Below are 21,279 nucleotides of genomic sequence, written 5' to 3'. Positions count from 1 at the left end.
CATGCCTTCCCAGGATTCTTTTCCCCTTGTCCTCACGTGTAGATCCACCATTTTAGATATCCTGGAGACTAGACCACACTAAATGGAGTTTAATGAAGCGAGTGTAATGAATTGCGGCGATATTCGCATTCATTGGGAATCAAATTTTTCCTGAAATTCGTAAAAAATTTGGATTTGTCAGATTCGATTAGCTCATCCCTAGTCTTGATAAATCCCCCCTAGATCCTGTAAATGTACGTCCTGATGCCCTCATACTTAACGCTTTACGTCCTGTACATGAACTGACCACAGGAGCTGTGATCGATTAATGCATGGCAGATAATGACAGATTTCAGCGATCACGCTAATGCCGGCCATTACCTCTTTAGATGTTGTGATAAATATTGATCCTGTCATCAAAAGAATAACGAGGGTAAGAGAGCCTCATTTGACCACCTATAGCATAACCACGGCACTCGATAAGTCAAGATGGCATAATAATGATCAGTGCTAAGCATATTCATAGCATGGAATAGTATTACCAATCAAGTGGGAACATAAAAATGTAAACTTTGTAAAAACAGCTTTTTTAAATTGAAAACATAAACAAACATATTTGATATTGCAGCGTGCACAAATGTCTGAACTATTCAAAAATAATGTTAATAATCAAGTATGGTGAAGGGTGTAACTGTAATAACTGTGACATATACACAACAGAGACCTCATACAGCCCCATGTATGCAAAAATAGGAAAGTTACAGTGGTCAGAATAGGGCACTTTTGAACACGCTTATTTTGTTTAAAAAGTTTAAAAGAAATTTAATTAGATAATCATAATTAAACATTTAAACATGGTTATCATTTTAATTGTATTGGCCCAAAGAATAAAAAGAATATGTCAGTTGTACAGTAAAGTGCACTGCTGAAAAACAAAACCCCTTCAAAAGTTGCATAATTGCAGTTTTCTTTCCCCCAAAGATAATACTTTTTTTTGTTTCACAGTACACTTTATGATAAAGTGAAAGGTGTCATTGCAAAGAACAATTGGTCACTCAAAAAACAGGCCCTCATATGAGTCTGAAGATGGAAAATTAAACAAGCTATGGCTTTCAGAAGGCGAGGAGGAGAAAACAAAAATGCAAACATTAAGCTGGCTGTGTCCTTAAAAGGGTACTCCGTCGCTAGACATGTTATCCCCAGGGGACGGACCCCCTGCGATCTGGGGTGGAGTACCCCTTTAAGGTCCAGATGGGCTGTGTCCCTAAGGGATTCACATCTGAAAATATAAGATAATATTAATAAGAAAGAACAAGCAAACTGGGGTGACAAGAAACATTTTTTTAAAGTTTCATGTATAGAAAATGAAATGAAAATGTATCTGCAGTACCCCCAGTGGCAACTATGCTGTTTACGAACAAGCAATCCATTAACATCAATGATTACTTTAGCTATGAGAATACATTATATGGTACATTTAACAGCATACATTTAACATTACACCACACAGCTGTAGTTAATATAGCACAAATACACTGCAATGGCCCAGAGCTGATTACAAAAAGTGCTCACATATGATTTTAATTTAAACAACATGTATAACAAATCCTACATTGTTACTATAATCAAAGCAGTATATGAAAATGGGTACCATCAGAAATAGGTTCCTTTGTTTTGACAACTAGAGTTTGTGATCAAATGCACATATACAGGACAAATAGTGTATAGCACTTAGTGTTTCCCATGACATATTACATTTATACTACTCATTATGCTGTTTTGACTGTTTGTAAATTATCTTCCATACTTTAAATATATATTTGCCTTTAACCCCTTAAGGACGCAGGACGTAAATGTACGTCCTGGTGCGGTGGTACTTAACGCACCAGGACGTACATTTACGTCCTGTGCATAACCGCGGGCATCGGAGCGATGCCTGTGTCATGCGCGGCTGATCCCGGCTGCTGATCGCAGCCAGGGACCCGCCAGCGCTGCTGCGGGGATCCGATCATTCAGAACGCAGCACGGAGGTCCCCTCACCTTCAGGCTCCCGGCGTCTCCTGCTCTGGTCTGTGATCGAGCAGACCAGAGCAGAAGATAGCTGAAAACACTGATCTGTTCTATGTCCTATACATAGAACAGATCAGTATTAGCAATCATGGTATTGCTATGAATAGTCCCCTATGGGGACTATTCAAGTGTAAAAAAAAAAATGTAAAAAAATGTAAAAGTAAAAGTAAAAAAAAAGTGAAAAATCCCCTCCCCCAATAAAAAAGTAAAATGTCCGTTTTTTCCTATTTTACCCCCAAAAAACTTAAAAAAATTTTTTATAGACATATTTGGTATCGCTGCGTGTGTAAATGTCCGAACTATTAAAATAAAATGTTAATGATCCCCTGCGGTGAACGGCGTGAACGAAAAAATAAAAAAGTCCAAAATTCCTACTTTTTTAATACATTTTATTAAAAAAAATTATAAAAAATGTATTAAAAGTTTTTTATATGCAAATGTGGTATCAAAAAAAGTACAGATAATGGCGCAAAAAATTTGCCCCCATACTGCCGCTTATACGGAAAAATAAAAAAGTTAGAGGTCATCAAAATAAAGGGATTATAAACGTACTAATTTGGTTAAAAAGTTTGTGATTTTTTTTAAGCGCAACAATAATAGAAAAGTATGTAATAATGGGTATCATTTTAATTGTATTGACCTTCAGGATAAAGAACACACGTCATTTTTACCATAAATTGTACGGCGTGAAAACGAAACCTTCCAAAATTAGCAAAATTGCGTTTTTCGTTTTAATTTCCCCACAAAAATAGTGTTTTTTGGTTGCGCCATAGATTTTATGATATAATGAGTTATGTCATTACAAAGGACAACTGGTCGCGCAAAAAACAAGCCCTCATACTAGTCTCTGGATGAAAATATAAAAGAGTTATGATTTTTAGAAGGCGAGGAGGAAAAAATGAAAACGTAAAAGTTAAATTGTCTGAGTCCTTAAGGCCAAAATGGTCTTAGTCCTTAAGGGGTTAAACCCAAAGAGTAGTTACAATATATCCTTAGTTTTAATCTTAGTATATAATCTAGATATAATCTAAAATTATGTCATTTTGCTAAAATATTACTTACACTTACCTGAATAATTTACATGGATACTGTTATAGCGTATATACATTGTACAGGATGCTGCAACCATAATCAGTTTACTGATCATAGAGACACCCAACTATATATTTGTATCTACAGAAACATACCCGCTTCCACTTTCCTACCCCCTTTTTATAAATGTATGTCACCCCAGTGGTCTTTTATTAACATAAGAATAAGGGCAAAGCTCTCCTACTTAAATATAGGATGGCCCATGTTCATTGTGGACATTGGGGGAGAGTTATCAAAACGTGTCCAGAGGTAAAGTTACTGAGTTGCCCATAGCAACCAATAAGATTGCTTCTTTCATTTTTCAAAGGGCTTTTCAAAAATGAAAGAAGTGATCTGATTGGTTGCTATGGGCAACTTAGCAACTTTTCCTCTGGACAGGTTTTGATAAATCTCCCCCATTATCTTGTATGTTTCATTCATTTCTATAGAGAAGTCATCTGACACACTTGACACATAATGGAGTTGTCCTTCTCCAAAAAAGAATTAACTAAGAACTCTAACACTATTGGGGAATCAACCATATATGGCAATGTTATTGAGTCAAGACGCTTCAAATTTTTGTGCAAACTTTCATTTTGCCAAAAACTGTCTGCATTTTTAGAAATTTACACTGCGCTTGTAAAATAGATGGAATTAGTTTAAAGTGGGTGGAGTATTTTAGGAAGGGGCATGGCCTCCTAGTCCAGTGAACCTTCCTGTTTCTCTGTCTACTGACTTACCTATTATTCATGACTGTCTCCACATTTCTGGCTTCCCGTACATTTACAGGTGTAATGCTAGATGAGAGGAGCAAATAATAATAGAAGGATTTGTAAGCATGAATTCAGACAATCTATAATATTTATTTATCCATATAAGCTAGTTAAAATTAAAATGATGTTACCTCATGAATACCACCATTTTCAATGTGTCAAAATAAAGCATATAGCATTATAAAAGAGATTTTGCAACATGAGCAAGAGCAAAGATTGACTACAGATATAGCAATATAGAGCGCCATACATTTTGTAGTGGCAATACTGGGTTACTACAGCTCGGCTTCCACTGAAATGAATGGTACTAAGCTGCAGCAACCTGACACAGCCAACCACTACACAATATACAGAGCTGAGGCTTCTGGTTCCACACAGTGTGTTTCTATCTGGGCCCTGCAGCTCTTGTGTGGGGCTCTCAGATGTCGACACCCCACTGATCAGCTATTAATGGCCTATCTTGAGGATAGGCAATCAATTTTGCCTAAAAAAACCCTTTAAGAGTTCCAATTTCTTATGATACAAATTCAATACAACATTGTTACACACTTAAAGGGGTACTCCAGCCAAATACATCTCATCCCCTATCCAAAGGATAGGGGATAAGATATCTGATTGCGGGTCCCCCATGATCTCCGTGCAGCCTCCGCATTCGGGGCTGCTTCTCCAGTCTCAGAAGCTTCTGTGTTTCCTGGACTGGAGACGTCACATCACGCCCCCTCTCATAGACATTAATAGGGGTAGTGTGGCGTGACATCACGAGGGGGCATGGCATGATGTCACGTCTCAAGTCCCAGGAACACAGAAGTTTTTGAGACTAAAGAAGCAGCCCCGTCCGCATAGAATGTGGGTGCCGCGGGGGGTCCCAGCGGCGGGCTCCCCATGACCAGACATCTTATTTCCTATCCTTTGGATAGGGGATAAGATGTATTTGGCTGGAATACCCCTTTTAACACGTACAGTCATGGACAAATAAGGTACCAAGAAGGAGTTGTTGGAATAGAAGGAAACTTTACATGTCTGAATGTAAACTGTGAATGAAAATTAACCTAATTCCAGCTGTAGTTTTTGAAACAGAATTTAGAATCTAAAATCAGTAACCAAATTGATGTTTTATATTATACTTCACAATTTTATTATAGCTATAGCCACCATCAAATGTTCCAATACAAAGGAGAGTTGTATTAATATAAGTAGATTGACAGTTATTCTCTTTGGTACATATCATAATTGTAAAGTAATCCCTATTCCCTAGATAATTTATCTACCCAACTATATATACAAGAAAGATATAGTGGAGCTGGAGAGGGTTCAAAGACGGGCAACTAGAGTAATACGGGGAATGGGAGGACTACAGTACTCAGAAAGATTATCAGAATTAAGGTTATTTAGTTTAGAAAAAAGTAGGCTTAGGGGAGACCAAATAACTATATATAAATATATCAGGGGACAGTACAGAGATCTCTCCCATGATCTATTCATACCCAGGACTGTATCTATAACAAGGGGGCATCTTCTACATTTAGAGGAAAGGTGGTTTCTACAGCAGCACAGACGGGGGTTCTTTACTGTAAGAGCAGTGAGACTGTGGAATTCTCTCCCGGAGGAGATGGTTATGGTAAACTCTGTAAAAGGGGTCTGGATGCATTTTTGGAGAGTAAGAACATTGCTGGTTATTTATATTAAATTTATAGGGACAGAACGTTGATCCAGAGATTTATTCTGATGCCACATTTGGAGTCGGGAAGGAATTTTTACCTCTAGTATGAGGGTTTTTTGCCTTCCTCTGGATCAACTCAGTAGGGACTCATTAGGGAAATAGGTTGAACTTGATGGACTCTGGTCTTTTTTCAACCTTATGAACTATGTTACTATGTTACTATATTGTACTTACTAATTAATGAAAGTAAAGTGTAGTAATGCTTACCTAATATTCACAACAAAAACTGTGTAGTTCCAGTTCCGGAATGTAACATTGAGCTGAAAAAATGCGAAGTTTAATGATAACATTGACTGTAAATAAACATCCATTAAACATAAGAGGAAATGATATATATCTCTCTGTATAATTATTTCTGAGATTAGTCATCTAATCCCACCCACAGGTTGTAAAGTAGGATTTAACTGGATATAATCTTCTTAAAGCTTTTAAATATGTAAATTACCTCCCGACTGTAATTCATGTGTCCCTTCTATGATTAATGATATCTTATCCAGCTATTCCCATTATAGTCACTAAGGGATCAGGGCAGACTAAGTAGTTCTCTAAATGAATATGACCAAACTGCTCAATACTATAGATGTTCTGGGATTTTAGCCAGTACTGTCCTGTAGTATTGGAAGTCCAATGATTAAGAATAGTGCCCTAGTAATTTATCAATAACATATATTATAGTTTTCTTACACTTTTATATGCTGGATGCAGCTATTTTCTCCCAATGTAAACATCTAAGGGACCTTGTCTACTGAGAGTTTAATGTCTCACAACTTATATAACATGTGCCTAAAAAATTGTCTCTGTCTAATCATCTAATCTGTTTAGGGGTTTGAAATAGTAAACTATGTATCAATGTTACATATGTTTTTTAAAGGTAGTCTGTCAACAGTTTATAGCCCTCAAAAGTGGTGACTCAAAACTTTTCATTTAAGGGGTTCTCCGGCAGAGGGTGTCTAGGCTGCATTAAAATGAACAAAGCAGTAATGTTTCTTGGGCTGCATTGAAAATAGTGGTATACTTACCTGTTCCGCCTCTCCCCATCATTTCTGATTCCCCGAGCATTCAGTCTCCGTCTTGTCCAGGGCTTCTTTACTAGTTTGAATGATTTACCATGTGGACAGGCAATACCCGCTCAGGCACTGATCACTTTGCTGTCAATTCTCATTAGCTGCTGAGGGGCATTTCCTGTCAGCACAGAACACAACTAGAACAAGTAATAAAGAGAACTGCGCCGGAGACTAGGTGTTCGGAAAGCAGGAAGTGATTGGGGATGGACCAGGTAAGTATACCACTTTGCTATTTTCAAACAAGCCCTTTAAGTGCCCTGCACTCTATGTATTAAGAATCTTCCTGGCCCATCCTCTCAGCTATGACTGGCTGTGATAGAGATTTTCTAATTGGACTTTAGAGCTTTCAATATGAGAGGGAGCACCAGGAATACTTTTTGGTGCTCTTCGAATCACTGTGCCATGGACAGCCACAAATTACACACAACTGACAATACGTGTTTTGCCTGAAGCATTTCATTACACTATAGTATGCAGAGGAGACCACATCTGTTCATTGACCATTAGAGAACAGTAGAAATATAAAAATATAGCTATAAAATATTTGAAACCATAAAAATTCTAAATATTATCTACTACTTTACAATTATTTTTTGATACATCTTACTGCATAACATTTTTCTCAGTAAAGGCATGAATACCTACCCAACTTGATACCAAGTTTTGGACTTTTACTTCATCATTATCAACATCACTGATCACAGTAATAGAAATCCTATAAAACGTCCCACCTAAAGACAAACAACAAAAACATTAGTAAATATGTGATCATAGCATTAGAATTGGTTAATCTACTACTATTTGCTTCACATACTCTAATTACTAATATAATAATGTTAGTAAATAAAAATGTAAACTATATGAGGATGCATTAGGAAAGGCTTCTATAGGTACAAAATAGGTGAAATTAGAGCTATATCCCATCACCTTGCTTTTCTACGTTATTTTATCATTGGACTATTAAAAGAACTACAGTAGTTTCTTAGTGTTCTATTGAAAAATTAACATACGTCAATGATGATAGTATTTCCTGGCCTCAATAAGAGTTCTTAATTCATAAGTGTATTAGGGGGATAAAAAGCAAAGTCCTTATATTGTTTTCAAATTATATCCAAATACATAACTTCTACCCTTTACTTCTGGGAGGACAGTCTGTTCTAAAGAACATACGTATGGCCTGTAACAGCACATGACTTCACTGCTCTACTGGGGATGTTTATTATGACACTGAAAGAACACAGGGATGGAATAAAATATATGTGCATGGCTCTAGAAATTTACATACTTTTCTACTTTTATTAGATTGAGTGATTAAATAATTACAAGTGTACACATAAAACAGGGATATGAGATATTGATTCATTTATTTGTCCTCAAACAATCAATCACAGTTTAGCTTTACTAAAGGTCTATTCCCATGTCTAACTTTTTTATCACCTTGTGGCCAGACTTACACCAGTGGCAATTTATAATAGGGACCATCTGGATCTGACAAGGTGTCCATCATTTTGACCTTCAAGGGAACATGTAACACTGATAATGCAGTCTAGTCTACAGCCTCCATGTCATAGAGCGGCTGATACTGAGCAGAATGATATATAGTTTTAAGGAAAAATTCCAGGGTAACCTGTCATTTATCCAGGTAATTCTCAGCTCATTCTGGCCTTAAAGGGGTACTCCGGCGCTAAGACATTTTATCCCCTATCCAAAGGATAGGGGATAAGATGCGTGATCACGGGGGTCCCGCCGCTGGGGACCCCTGTGATCTTGCACGCAGTACTCCATTAGAATCAGTCCCTGGAGCACGTACGCTCTGGGTCTGATTACTGGCGATCATGGGGGCGGGAGCATTGTGACGTCATGGCCCTGCCCCCGTGTGACGTCACGCTCTGCCCCCTGAATGCAAGCCTATGTGAGGGGGCATGACAGCTGTCACGCCCCCTCCCATAGGCTTGCATTCAGGGGGAAGAGTGTGACATCACACGGGGGCGGAGCCATGACATCACAATGCTCCATCCCCATGATCGGCAGTAATCAGACCCGCAGCGAACACGCTCTGGGGACTGATTCTAACGGGGTTCTGCGTGCAAGATCACGGGGGTCCCCAATGGCCGGACCTGCGCGATCAGGCATCTTATACCCTATCCTTTGGATAGGGGATAAGATGTCTTAGCGCTTGAGTACCCCTTTAATGTTGGTGTTCCTACTCACTGATTGACAGAAATCTGTGTGCATGAGTTCATGAAGAGAGAGCTGTCAATAACTGAATGGGATCACCCTCTTGACTACTTTGCTCATTCTGGACTAAGTAGTCAAGTGGGCCAGAGACTGACAGCTCTCTCTACATGCACTGTTATACACAGAGCTGTGAATCACTTTTCAAATCCACCCAAAATACACTGTTTTTTTTCTATTCATCTTCTAATAGCCATAGCGCTTTCCCTTTTCCACTAACAGAACCATATAAGGCTAGTTTTTGCGCCACCAATGGTATTTTGTAACGACATTACTTATTTTACTACATACAGTCTAAAGGGTTAATGCTGAACATCATCCGGATCGGGGATGTCCGGTATTAGCCGTGGGTCCTGGCTGCTGATAGGACCCCCTGGATATGAAGCGTGCTCAGCTCCAGAGCATACTTAAGTACACGTTCTTTAGAGGATAAATAACAAGTTATCCTGGTAACTTTCCTACAAAAGTACTAACTATATAATATATATATATATATATATATATATATATATATATAATAGTTTATATAAAATATATAAAAAAAATGAATCTGCTCAGCGACTCCTGACCCACAACATGATGTCTGCAGACTGAACAATATTTTTAATGTGACTATGTGACCCATTAACTGCTAGTACACTTGCATAGACTAACACACAATAGCTTATAAATGACTTGTGATCCACTTAAAACTTGCAAGTGTTTTCCACAAGCCTATCTTGTTTGGAGTGAAGCCAAAGAAAACAGTGTTTTGGCACTACAAAGACATGTTTTTGGAGCCTCTGTTGCAGATTCCTTATTTGATATCAGCACAGCATGCAGTCATATTCTTTCTGTCAAAATGACAGAAACTACAGCAGAACCAGACTAGTGTCCATTAGATACCACTAGTGTTCACTGTGTGACCCATGCATCAATTTGAATATTGGTTTTCTTCACCCATGAACTCTCAGTTTTGTTTTATTGTGCATCAGTATTACTATATATACTCCAGTAATATTGTCTTAAACTCTAGTAAAATAGACTTCAAATATTTTCTTGAATTCTAGTAAAATACAGAATTCTAAATATTATGATCTGCGCTGCTACTTTATAACACTAGGTGGCGTTAATTGGATAATATCTTCAGGTATTAGTACAACCTAATACAACTACACTCTGAGGAGACTGCAAAGAATGACCCAACATCTAAGAAAAAAGGGCAAATATTATTACAATTGAATTAATTGTATATTTTTACTGTCAGTAAAGAATGATGAAAGAAATAGACATCATTATTCTTACTTTTTTTTTTCTTCATTAACACCTAAATAGCTTTAGATGTGCTATTTTGTGTTACTTGTGACATTTTAAGCTGCCACAGCATTAAGATACAAATTGATGGCAAAGTAACTGTGACAATGAATATTACTCTTTTGCACTATAAAAGTGTAGGAGGTCCAAGAAATGCAACTTAATTCATGTGACAGGATTTAGGTAGGACTAACTGTGCAGTCTAGTGGTCTCCCCAACTAGAAACAATACCCTCCAAGAGCTATGTCAAAGGCTTCTCACCCAGCCAGTACAAATGGCTCTTCCTTTTGAGCCAGATATAGACTTACAGGGTAGTTACCTATAGGTGGCTCTAGAGAGAAACATTTCTTCCTTCTAGAGGAGAGCTAATTTGCATAGCTTTTTCCAGAAAGCACTACCTGTCAAGCTCCTGATGCCAGCTGGAATTCTCCGAAAGGAGAAACTACAAAAAAACACAGAGAGCGCTCCGTAGTGCAATAAACGATGGGTAGGATCCGCATATAATAATTTGCGCTTACCCAAGGAGTTGTGCTGCAAACAGGCACAACTCTGGTGATCGTGTATAAAAATGTGTCCAAAGTGCAGCCGGTCCCTCTCCACCACCTCGTGGTGTTCAGTAATCCAATGAAACCTCCAAACCACTGAGGGTTAATTCAGGCGCAGGCAATGGAATTTGGTATATACAGCAATGCTGATAGATGGCTTAAAGGAAAGTAGGGTCAATGTGGATAACCAAGGTCATTTATTTCAGAACAACGCATTTCAACGCCGGAGCAGGCGTCTTCCTCGTGTTCTGTACACATCTATTCTGTAGAAACAATAGTGATTCCTGTTCTGTACACATCTATTCTGTAGAAACAATAGTGATTCTTGTCCTGTACACATCTATTCTGTAGAAACAATAGTGATTCCTGCTCTGTACACATCTATTCTGTAGAAACAATAGTGATTCCTGTTCTGTACACATCTATTCTGTAGAAACAATAGTGATTCCTGCTCTGTACACATCTATTCTGTAGAAACAATAGTGATTCCTATTCTGTACACATCTATTCTGTAGAAACAATAGTGATTCCTGTTCTGTACACATCTATTCTGTAGAAACAATAGTGATTTCTGTTCTGTACACATCAATTCTGTAGAAACAATAGTGTTTCCTGTTCTGTACACATCAATTCTGTAGAAACATTAGTGATTCATGTCCTGTACACATCTATTCTGTAGAAACAATAGTGATTCCTGTTCTGTACACATCTATTCTGTAGAAACAGTAGTGATTCCTGTCCTGTACACATCTATTCTGTAGAAACAATAGTGATTCCTGCCCTGTACACATCTATTCTGTAGAAACAATAGTGATTCCTGTTCTGTACACATCTATTCTGTAGAAACAATAGTGATTCCTGTCCTTTACACCTCTATTCTGTAGAAACAATAATGATTCCTGTTCTGTACACATCTATTCTGTAGAAACAATAGTGATTCCTGTTCTGTACACATTTATTCTGTAGAAACAATAGTGATTCCTGCCCTGTACACATCTATTCTGTAGAAACAATAGTGATTCCTGTCCTGTACACATCTATTCTGTAGAAACAATAGTGATTCCTATTCTGTACACATCTATTCTGTAGAAACAATAGTGATTCCTATTCTGTACACATCTATTCTGTAGAAACAATAGTGATTCCTGTCCTGTACACATCTATTCTGTAGAAACAATAATGATTCCTGTCCTGTACACATCTATTCTGTAGAAACAATAGTGATTCCTATTCTGTACACATCTATTCTGTAGAAACAATAGTGATTCCTATTCTGTACACATCTATTCTGTAGAAACAATAGTGATCCCTGTTCTGTACACATCTATTCTGTAGAAACAATAGTGATTCCTGTTCTGTACACATCTATTCTGTAGAAACAATAGTGATTCCTGCCCTGTACACATCTATTCTGTAGAAACAATAGTGATTCCTGTCCTGTACACATCTATTCTGTAGAAACAATAGTGATTACTGTCCTGTACACATCTATTCTGTAGAAATAATAGTGATTCCTGTTCTGTACACATCTATTCTGTAGAAACAATAGTGATTCCTATTCTGTACACATCTATTCTGTAGAAACAATAGTGATTCCTGTTCTGTACACATCTATTCTGTAGAAACAATAGTGATTCCTGCCCTGTACACATCTATTCTGTAGAAACAATAGTGATTCCTGTCCTGTACACATCTATTCTGTAGAAACAATAGTGATTACTGTCCTGTACACATCTATTCTGTAGAAATAATAGTGATTCCTGTTCTGTACACATCTATTCTGTAGAAACAATAGTGATTCCTGTTCTGTACACATCTATTCTGTAGAAACAATAGTGATTCCTGTTCTGTACACATCTATTCTGTAGAAACAATAGTGATTCCTATTCTGTACACATCTATTCTGTTGTCTTCTCCTTTTCACTAGATGGATGGAGTTCTTATTTACTTGCATAAAGGTTCTTATTTTAACTGTAATTATGATTAATTTAGTCCTTGAGTCAACATCTGACCTCAAAGATTGAAATGACATTTTGTCATGCATAGTCGCAACTCGCATGCAAAGTGGAGACATGTACAAAATAATTCCAGCAGTGTGTATGAATGCATCAATCCTTTCTTTTATGATGTACTCTGCTCTGGGCTGGAAGAACACACCTCAACAGTGTTTTGTAACATAAATACATCAAAAGTCTTGTAAATACAAATTTAACTTCTTTCTTTATGGCACTTGCTGTATTTATTTTTTAAATATGTGAATTGTGGAAATGTATACAAAAACAATCTAGAAATGAAGGTTGGATGGATGTTTATTTATATGCATTTCATTCGTTCTATATGCTTACTTTATTTTCCTATGACAGGTAATGCAAATGGGGTCACATGGAAACATTATTTGTAAGTATTCAGAAGAATCTGCACTAAAAGGCTTTTATGGTGTAATATACACTAGATCCTCAATATTTGCTATTGAATTCAAAATACTAGTTCACCTACATTTAAAACTTCAAAAAATATGGCAATTACATATATATATATATATATATATATATATATATTTAAATGTAAAAAGAGATAAACATATCAGTTATATCCCCTTTCACAAAGCACTTAATGAGCAAATGCTGATACCAATGACTAGTGAAAGTATGTTGAATATTTATCCAGGAAAAAGCTTTTTTATATATATCAACTGGCTCCTAAAAGTTAAACAGATTTGTAAATTACTTCTATTAAAAAATCTTAATCCTTTCAGTACTTATGAGCTTCTGAAGTTGAGTTGTTATTTTCTGTCTAAGTGCTCTCTGATGACAAGTGTCTCGGGAACTGTCCAGAGTAGAAGCAAATCCCCATAGAAAACCTCTTCTACTCTGTGCAGTTCCCGAGACAAGCAGAGATGTCAGCAGATAGCACTGTTGCCAGACAGATAAGTCTCAAACTCAACTTAATCATCTGACAATTTTTGAAAGGATTAAGATTTTTTTATAGAAGTAATTTACAAATCTAGGAAAGAAATGTATAAAGTTGTGTAGCTCACTTAGTAGTAGATTGTACCTGAGGTTAAAGGTGTTACTTTTACCCAAGAAGGCCTATAATTAAAATATATGGTTTTATATATAAAACCAGTCCTCAAGGTACAATTTGAAAGTAAGAAAAATAGGTAAAATAAGAGTTGGTCCAGTGAAAGTTAATATATGGTATTTATTAGATACAACAATTAATTAAAATGAATATATATAATAAAGGACAACCTATAAAGCCCCAGCAGGGCCCTTGCATGGGGTAAAGGGCCCTGCTGGGGCTTTATAGGTTGTCCTTTATTATATACATTCATTTTAATTAATTGTTATATCTAATAAATACCATATATTAACTTTCACTGGACCAACTCTTATTTTACCTATTTTTCTTACTTTCAAAATGTACCTTGAGGACTGGTTTTATATAAATTATGTTTATATACCTCCATATATTTTAATTTACAAATCTGTTTAACTTTCTGGAGCCAGTTGATAGAAAAAAAATATTTTTTTCCTGGAATTCCCCTTTAACTTGTCAGAATGTCTGTGTGAAAATCCACCGACATATTCCGCACGGAAATTGCGCTGCAGCAGAGTCCCGTTAATTTCAATGGAATTCTGCTGCACTGTTCACAACTTGGAACTTCTAGACTTGTCTATTCTTTTTGCGGATTTAGCTCGGAAATGCATTGTAGTCTATAAGACTATTCATTTTCAGGTGGTCCTAGAGCCCGCCGGATTATTTAAATGTGCGCAATGTGCGCAATGTCTTCCGGGCCGTGTTTTACACACATTTTACACTGTGTGAACATGGCCTCACTGTTACTCGCCCACAGTTCACATACCTCTGCATGTAATTTGCAGCTTTACCAGTAGAATTTGCAACAGTGTAGACCAGTGGTCTTCAACCTGCGGACCTCTAGATGTTGCAAAACTACACAAAGAAGAGTTCAGCAGCACAGAGTTGGTGTGAGAAAGAATAGTTTTTATTCAGGCAACGTTTCGGCCATATCACATTGGCCATTGTCAAGCAACAAAATGGTACAAGCAACAAAACCCCTCACTTGTATCATTTTGTTGCTTGACAATGGCCATGCAAGATGGCCGAAACGTTGCCTTAGATGTTTGGTGAATAAAAGCCGTTCATTATTACGACAACTATTCTTTGTGTGGATATCTATCTCTCTTATAGCTATCTATCTATCTACAGCAGTGTTTTCCAAACAGTGTGTCTCCAGTTGTTGCAGAACTACAACTCCCAGCATGCCCGGACAGTCTTTGTTATTAAGATTGTGAAGTGGCAAGCGGAATGGATTAACTTCAGGACAAGACATGGGTAGTTATGAATGGTGAAAATGCCATTTCTAGAATTTTGACAATTGTTATAAACCTGAACAATTGTATACTTTCATTCTACAAAGGATAGATTTATCTAAAGTGTCTAAAAAGAAAAACCGTCTTTGTTGCCCATAGCATCTAAACTTGGCTTTAATTTTACCAGAGCAGTTTAAGAAAACGTCCTGAGTTATGAAGATATGGACACCATTGCTAGAATGGTAATTCTATTTAATGCACTTGAGTCTCATGTCACTAGAATGTGAAGAATAATGAATAAGCGCAAGATGAGTGGGCATAGCGCGGCACACAGGACGAAGGCCGGGAAGCTGGGCAAGCTGGCTCTTGACTCCATTGTGCACTAAATTGAATTACCATTCTAGCAAGGAGTCCATATCTTTACAACTGGGGAATTTTTTTTTTTTTTTTACTGCTCTGGTAAGATTAAAGGGGTACTCTGGCCCTAGTACATCTTATCCCCATCCAAAGGATAGGGGATAAGATGTATGATCTCGGGGGACCCCCGCAATCGGTCATTACGCACCCACCTTTGTGGGTCTTCACGCTTCACACACGGAGCCTCCAGCGCTGTGGAGAGCTCACAAAGGTGGGTGCGTAATGACAGATTGTGGGGGTCCCTTTGGATAGGGGATAAGATGTATTAGGGCCAGAGTACCCCTTTAAAGCCAAGTTTAGATTCTATAGGCAACAAAGATATTTTTTATGTTAGATAAATCTGTCCTATGTTGAATGAAAATATACAATTGTCCAGGTGTATAAAGTTAGTCAAAATTCACCATTCCTAATTATCATTATCCATGTATTGTCATGGACCCAAACCATCTTGCTTTCCACTTCACAATTTTAAATATATATATGTGTATGTATATATATATATATATATATATATATATATATATATACTGTATGTATATATATATATATATATATATATATATATATATATACTGTATGTATATATATATATATATATATATATATATATATATATATATATATGGAATTTTAGGAAAATAGGGCTTATACTATGTAACAATTGTGAGTGTTGATCTTTAAGAAGCTCAAGGAGATTCAGCTACTTTCAAAAGCTTTCATTTACAAACTATTTTATCTATGTAATATGTCATGAAATGTAACATCCAGAAAAAAAATAGAAAAAAGTTTAAATGGTGCCAAGACTTTGCAATCTCCTAAGATGATTTCAGATTTTAAGAGTTAGAAATGCATTACTTATATTGAAGAATGTGTCATGGAATCACAGCAGAAATTATTTCCACATTGGTCCATGAGATTTAGGATTTATAACCATTAATTAAGTTACTTAGGTTAAAGTCCCTTAAACAAAGCAACTGAAGTGATTCAATGTATCTTAATTATTATTATTTTTTTTAAACAATTGTATGTTAATACTAATTTGCTACAACAAGCACATTAATACTACTTAAAATGTCTTCAGGCAATCATCTACTGAACAATATAATGACTATCATTAAGGTAACATCTAGTCTATGAAGATACATCTACATACTGCTGTTAACCTCCTGTCCACAGAAACAGGTGACGTCAGATAGATGACTGCAAGAGCACAGCAGGACTGGAGGAGCCGATGTAATTGCATCAAATGGTCCATTGCTAAAAAGCTTATGACTACTGTTATTAAAGTAATCTTCTTTAAGTGTAGACTCATTTGAATGTCCGGTTCCTTGAGCGAGATAATTCTCTTTTACATGCTCTATTAGCATAGGGTCTGAAAATCCTAATGTGACAGACTCAAGACTTGCAGAAGGATGCTTTCTAGTCATGCTTGTTAACACTTCTGTTTGCTCACTGTGTTCAACAATGTCTTCTGACCTTCCTGAAACATCAGAGGAGGTTGTAATTTCCCAATAATTCCACACAGTATATATTAATGCGCTTGAAGTCAGAAGAGGCATCTGGGCAGCATTTGCATCCCCCTGGGTTTTTGGGTTCAAAGATGGTATCAAGGTTTTTGTTGAGAGTTGATGGCCGTTATACATTAAATTGTTTTGAGAGGTATCAGATAAGTGATCATATGCCAGTGGGGGTGTTGCAATGTGGCTGCTGTATACTATATCTAATGACTCTGTATTACTGAAAACATTTTCTATCTGTAAAGAGTCATCATTGAAGCCACTGTATGTTGTTAAGATAAGGATCTCACTTGCTTGGTATTTTATATCTTCAGTATGCAATATACCTTCAAGCTCGATAAATTCTGGATGAGAATTTTCTCGTTGCTGCTGTTGGTCAGGAAAAACCTGGACTGTGCATGGTACAAGTTTCATTTTGGTAGATTCTGCAGTAGACACTTGACTTGCAGTTAACTGTTGAAAGAAATGTCCGTCCATGGAACTGCTAATTTCCCTTTCACCTTCACGTCTTTCATCATTTATGGATAAGAGGGTAAAAAGTTTTAACTGTGTCATATTTTCTAAACGTCTCATCTCTAAAAAGCTACTTGTATTTGTATTTAATATATAACTATCATTACCTGCTGTCTGGTCTAAAAAAGTTGATGGCAAATAATTTAATAGAGTCTTTGATGGGGTCTGGTTAAATGTTGTGCTGATATGTGAAAGTCCTTCATTGGCCGCACTTGATTCAACAATATGACTCTGGGACACTAAATACAACTTTTCAGCTTCCAAAAAATCTTCTTCACCAGAAAATTCTACTGCGTCAACATGTTTTTGATACTCACTGACTCCAACAGTTGGACGTGGACTAACTATTTCAATAGATGAAGTATCCAAAGGAAGTTCAGTAGTTGGACCCTCCGGTTTTTCATTTGGTTTATCATAGTTTAGTATAAAGTACTTCCACTGATAGTCTAACCCATCATAACTTGAGGTCAACAATTGGTATTGCTCTTCATGCCTTGAATTTAGAATATCATTGTTTACTGTTTCAGGGAAATTTATAGTTTGTTTATTTGTGGACAAACCATCCATATGTAAGACTGTTCTGTATAACCCTTCAGGATTTGATGTTCTTGTTGGTAACATTTCTTCTGCTATACTTTGTGTTGAATATAGAGGAGTTTGCATATTGTTGAGGCTTAAATGGTGCATATTTGCTCTGTGAGACAGTAGACTTCCAAGAAGCAGTTTTGATTGGGTAGGTAATATGTTGTAAACTGTGGTACAACTGGAGACAGTATCACAAGAAACACTTTCTGTAAGAATGCTTTGTGTATAAACAGAGTGCATTATTTGATTCCTCGGAGATGTTAAATAATTTGGCTGAGTGCTTTGTGTATCAGCTGGAGATTCTATAGATGCACTATCATTAGCAAGAACAGTTTTTGATTCTGCTGTGTTTTTCAAACCCTGTGTTCCATAGCTCGCTGGGGTCTGAAAACCAATAAGCCTCTCAAGCCCTTTATTATTATTGGCTCTTCCTGACTTGAAGTAGTCCTCTGTTGGTGCCAACATAGAGGACAAAATAGAAGAGTCATTTATTAAGAGTGGTAGCTTACCTGTCGTGTTCTTACTGTTACCAGAAGACATATGAAAAAGAGATGCGTTTTCAGCATTAGGATCATTATTTCCACTTGCTTGATCACTAAATAAATATTCAGATATTTTACTGTATTCATGACTATGCTTTACAAGGCTTTTTGCATTCAATGGTGGAGTAAAATTGTCAAATGTGTGCAGAATCCATTGTGGCCACCACGACTGATTCAAATTATTATTATTAATATGGCTAAGCTGTATTCTACTGAAAGATATGTTATCTGGTTCCTTCACGGAAATATTATGCCCTTCGTCTTCACTCCCAGATCCTAATGTTTCCATTTTGGAGACTTCACCTTCTCCAAATAATATAGAAGACCATTTGCTTGAAACATTCATTACTATAGCTGTAACATTACTTGGAAGCACATTGTCATTGGACTCATGTTCTATGGTTCCTTTATCTTCTGATGTGACCATTGTTGTTATCCTATGATTTGTAGATAATGTCCAAAGTGATGGTGTTGTCATTAGCCAAAAGTTGATAGGTAATTTGCTTGTTGTACTTTTCTCTGAAGGTCTCTGTTTCACTGGCCACACGATTGGGGTAGAAATAATCCCTATACTTTTGACACCTTTTATTTTGGAGTCTTGCATTTGTAGCTGCCATCCTTCCCAAGGACGGGTCACTGGGTTTCTTTTTATTCTGATGGGAAATGTTACAGGAACTTTGAGTTCCTGCAGATCTGCATGTGTTATGCCATACAATAAATGATTGAAAAAAGTGGTTATTTGCAACAAAAAATACATTCCCATTAACTTGGCACAATAATGTTAAAGAATATACTGATCACTCTGCTCAATCCAGACAGCTAATGCATAAACATTTACTTTGAACTTTGGTGAACCTAAGTCGAACCTACATTTATATGATATAGTTCTGTATATGCAGCAATGACCTAATATAGTCCTATTAACAGAACATCTCATAGTGTAATTATGTTGACATGTCCTATGGATTCATGTTTCTAAAGCTACATGAACATTTAGTTGCAATATTAAAAAAAAAACAATAGGGGCCTCTCTTTAACTGTTAACCTCTTAGGTGGTGTCCACACGACAAAATTTCAGCTCAAGAATTTCAGTTGGAAATTCCTCTTCATGAAGGTAACATGCAGGTGAATGGGTTTTTTGTTATCCCATTTACACTGTATAATTTTCTGGTCGGAACGGCAATGTCTGTGCGGTCCTAGTACCAACTGATTAAGTTGGCACTGGCCGCACTCAGAATCTCCATCCAGAAACTTTCCAGGCACGGTTTCTGTAATGTGAACCTGGCCTTAGACCAATTATAGAATGATAGAATTGTATTTTACATTGATTCACAAAGTATTGGTTTTGTTCATTATGTTATGCATCCCCTAAATATATAAGTACAGATACAGTACAGATTTCCTCCAAAAAGGCAGAGATCATGAAGGCACTGGAGATCAGGTAAAATGCAACTTTTCTTTATTCCCATAATGCATCGCGTTTCGCGGAAGTTCTGCTTCATCAGGCAACTCATGCCTGATGAAGCTGAACTTCCGCGAAACGCGTTGCATTGTGGGAATAAAGGCAAGTTGCATTTTACCTGATCTCCAGTGCCTTTATGATCTCTGCCTTTTTGGAGGAAATCTGTACTGTATCTGTGATTATGTGAAGAGGAGCGGCTGCTGAGATCCTATTACAACACACGCTCTTCCATGGTTGTACTTGGATGGAGTACAACCATACTTGATAAGCGCTAATTCACATTAAGCATTACCAACATTTCCCTTGGGTATCACACAAGCGAGAGCATCTTTTTGTCTCTTTTTTTCTAAATATATAAGTGTAGACTTTCTTTAGATCCCCAAAGATAAACCTTCCATTTCAGATTTTATCAGAAATGCTTAAATAGGCACTGTCATTTAAAACTGTTATAAAGACATGTCAAAGGTTTAGATCAATCAGAGTCAGTGTATACAGACCCAGACTAATGGCCAAACAGAGCTAAAAGATACAAATAATACCATAACCAATAATGCACCTGTGTGGAACCTTCTCAGTTCCATAGGCATGCATGGCCTTGTTTTAGCAACCAGTCAGGTTCTGAAAACTTATATCCCAACCGATCAAAACTGAGATCATGATTAACATTGATTAAACAGATAGATATACTTTAATTTCCAGATGTACAGGTGAAACTCAAAAATTAGAATATCGTGCAAACATTCATTTATTTCAGTAATGCAACTCGTCTGCATGAAGAGCTCCCAAATCTCTTGGAAGATGGATGCGTTGACCCTGGACTTAATTAAGCACAGTGGACCAACACCAGCTGATGACTCCCCAAATCATAGTAATGGGGGGGCCTTTGAGGTTTTCATGAGCTGTAAGCCATAATCATCACAATTATGACAAATCACGGCTTGAACTATCTTTCTTTGCATGTAATGAGTCTCTCTCATATATTAGTTTCACCTTTTATGCTGCATTACTGAAAGAAATTTACTTTTGCACAATATTGAAATTTTTCAAGTTTCACCTGTATAGACAATTTTTGTCAAATAAAACAAAAACTGTTAATGTCGTTTTATAAATATTATCTATTTTCATAATAAAAAGTTGTTTTATAAATTACATACAGACT

The 21,279-nt window shown here is 36.7% G+C and overlaps 1 protein-coding gene across 10 annotated transcripts in view; it reads right to left on the bottom strand.

Annotated features, from left to right (window-relative positions):
• ADGRG6 (adhesion G protein-coupled receptor G6) overlaps positions 1-21,279 on the bottom strand; it is a 211,070-nt gene that overhangs the window by 51,600 nt on the left and 138,191 nt on the right. For all 10 annotated transcript variants that reach the window (XM_056567247.1, XM_056567246.1, XM_056567249.1 and 7 more), the window contains 3 exons: positions 7,323-7,408; positions 5,821-5,873; positions 3,861-3,917 (listed from right to left, as the gene is read on the bottom strand). In XM_056567247.1, coding sequence (XP_056423222.1) covers positions 3,861-3,917; positions 5,821-5,873; positions 7,323-7,408 — 196 coding nt within the window. The remainder of the gene's footprint in view (positions 1-3,860; positions 3,918-5,820; positions 5,874-7,322; positions 7,409-21,279) is intronic.

This window comes from Hyla sarda, chromosome 3, assembly GCF_029499605.1.
Source record: "Hyla sarda isolate aHylSar1 chromosome 3, aHylSar1.hap1, whole genome shotgun sequence".
Taxonomy (NCBI): domain Eukaryota; kingdom Metazoa; phylum Chordata; class Amphibia; order Anura; family Hylidae; genus Hyla; species Hyla sarda.
Note: the sequence above shows the minus strand (reverse complement) of the source record. Positions and strands in the feature narration are given on the sequence as shown.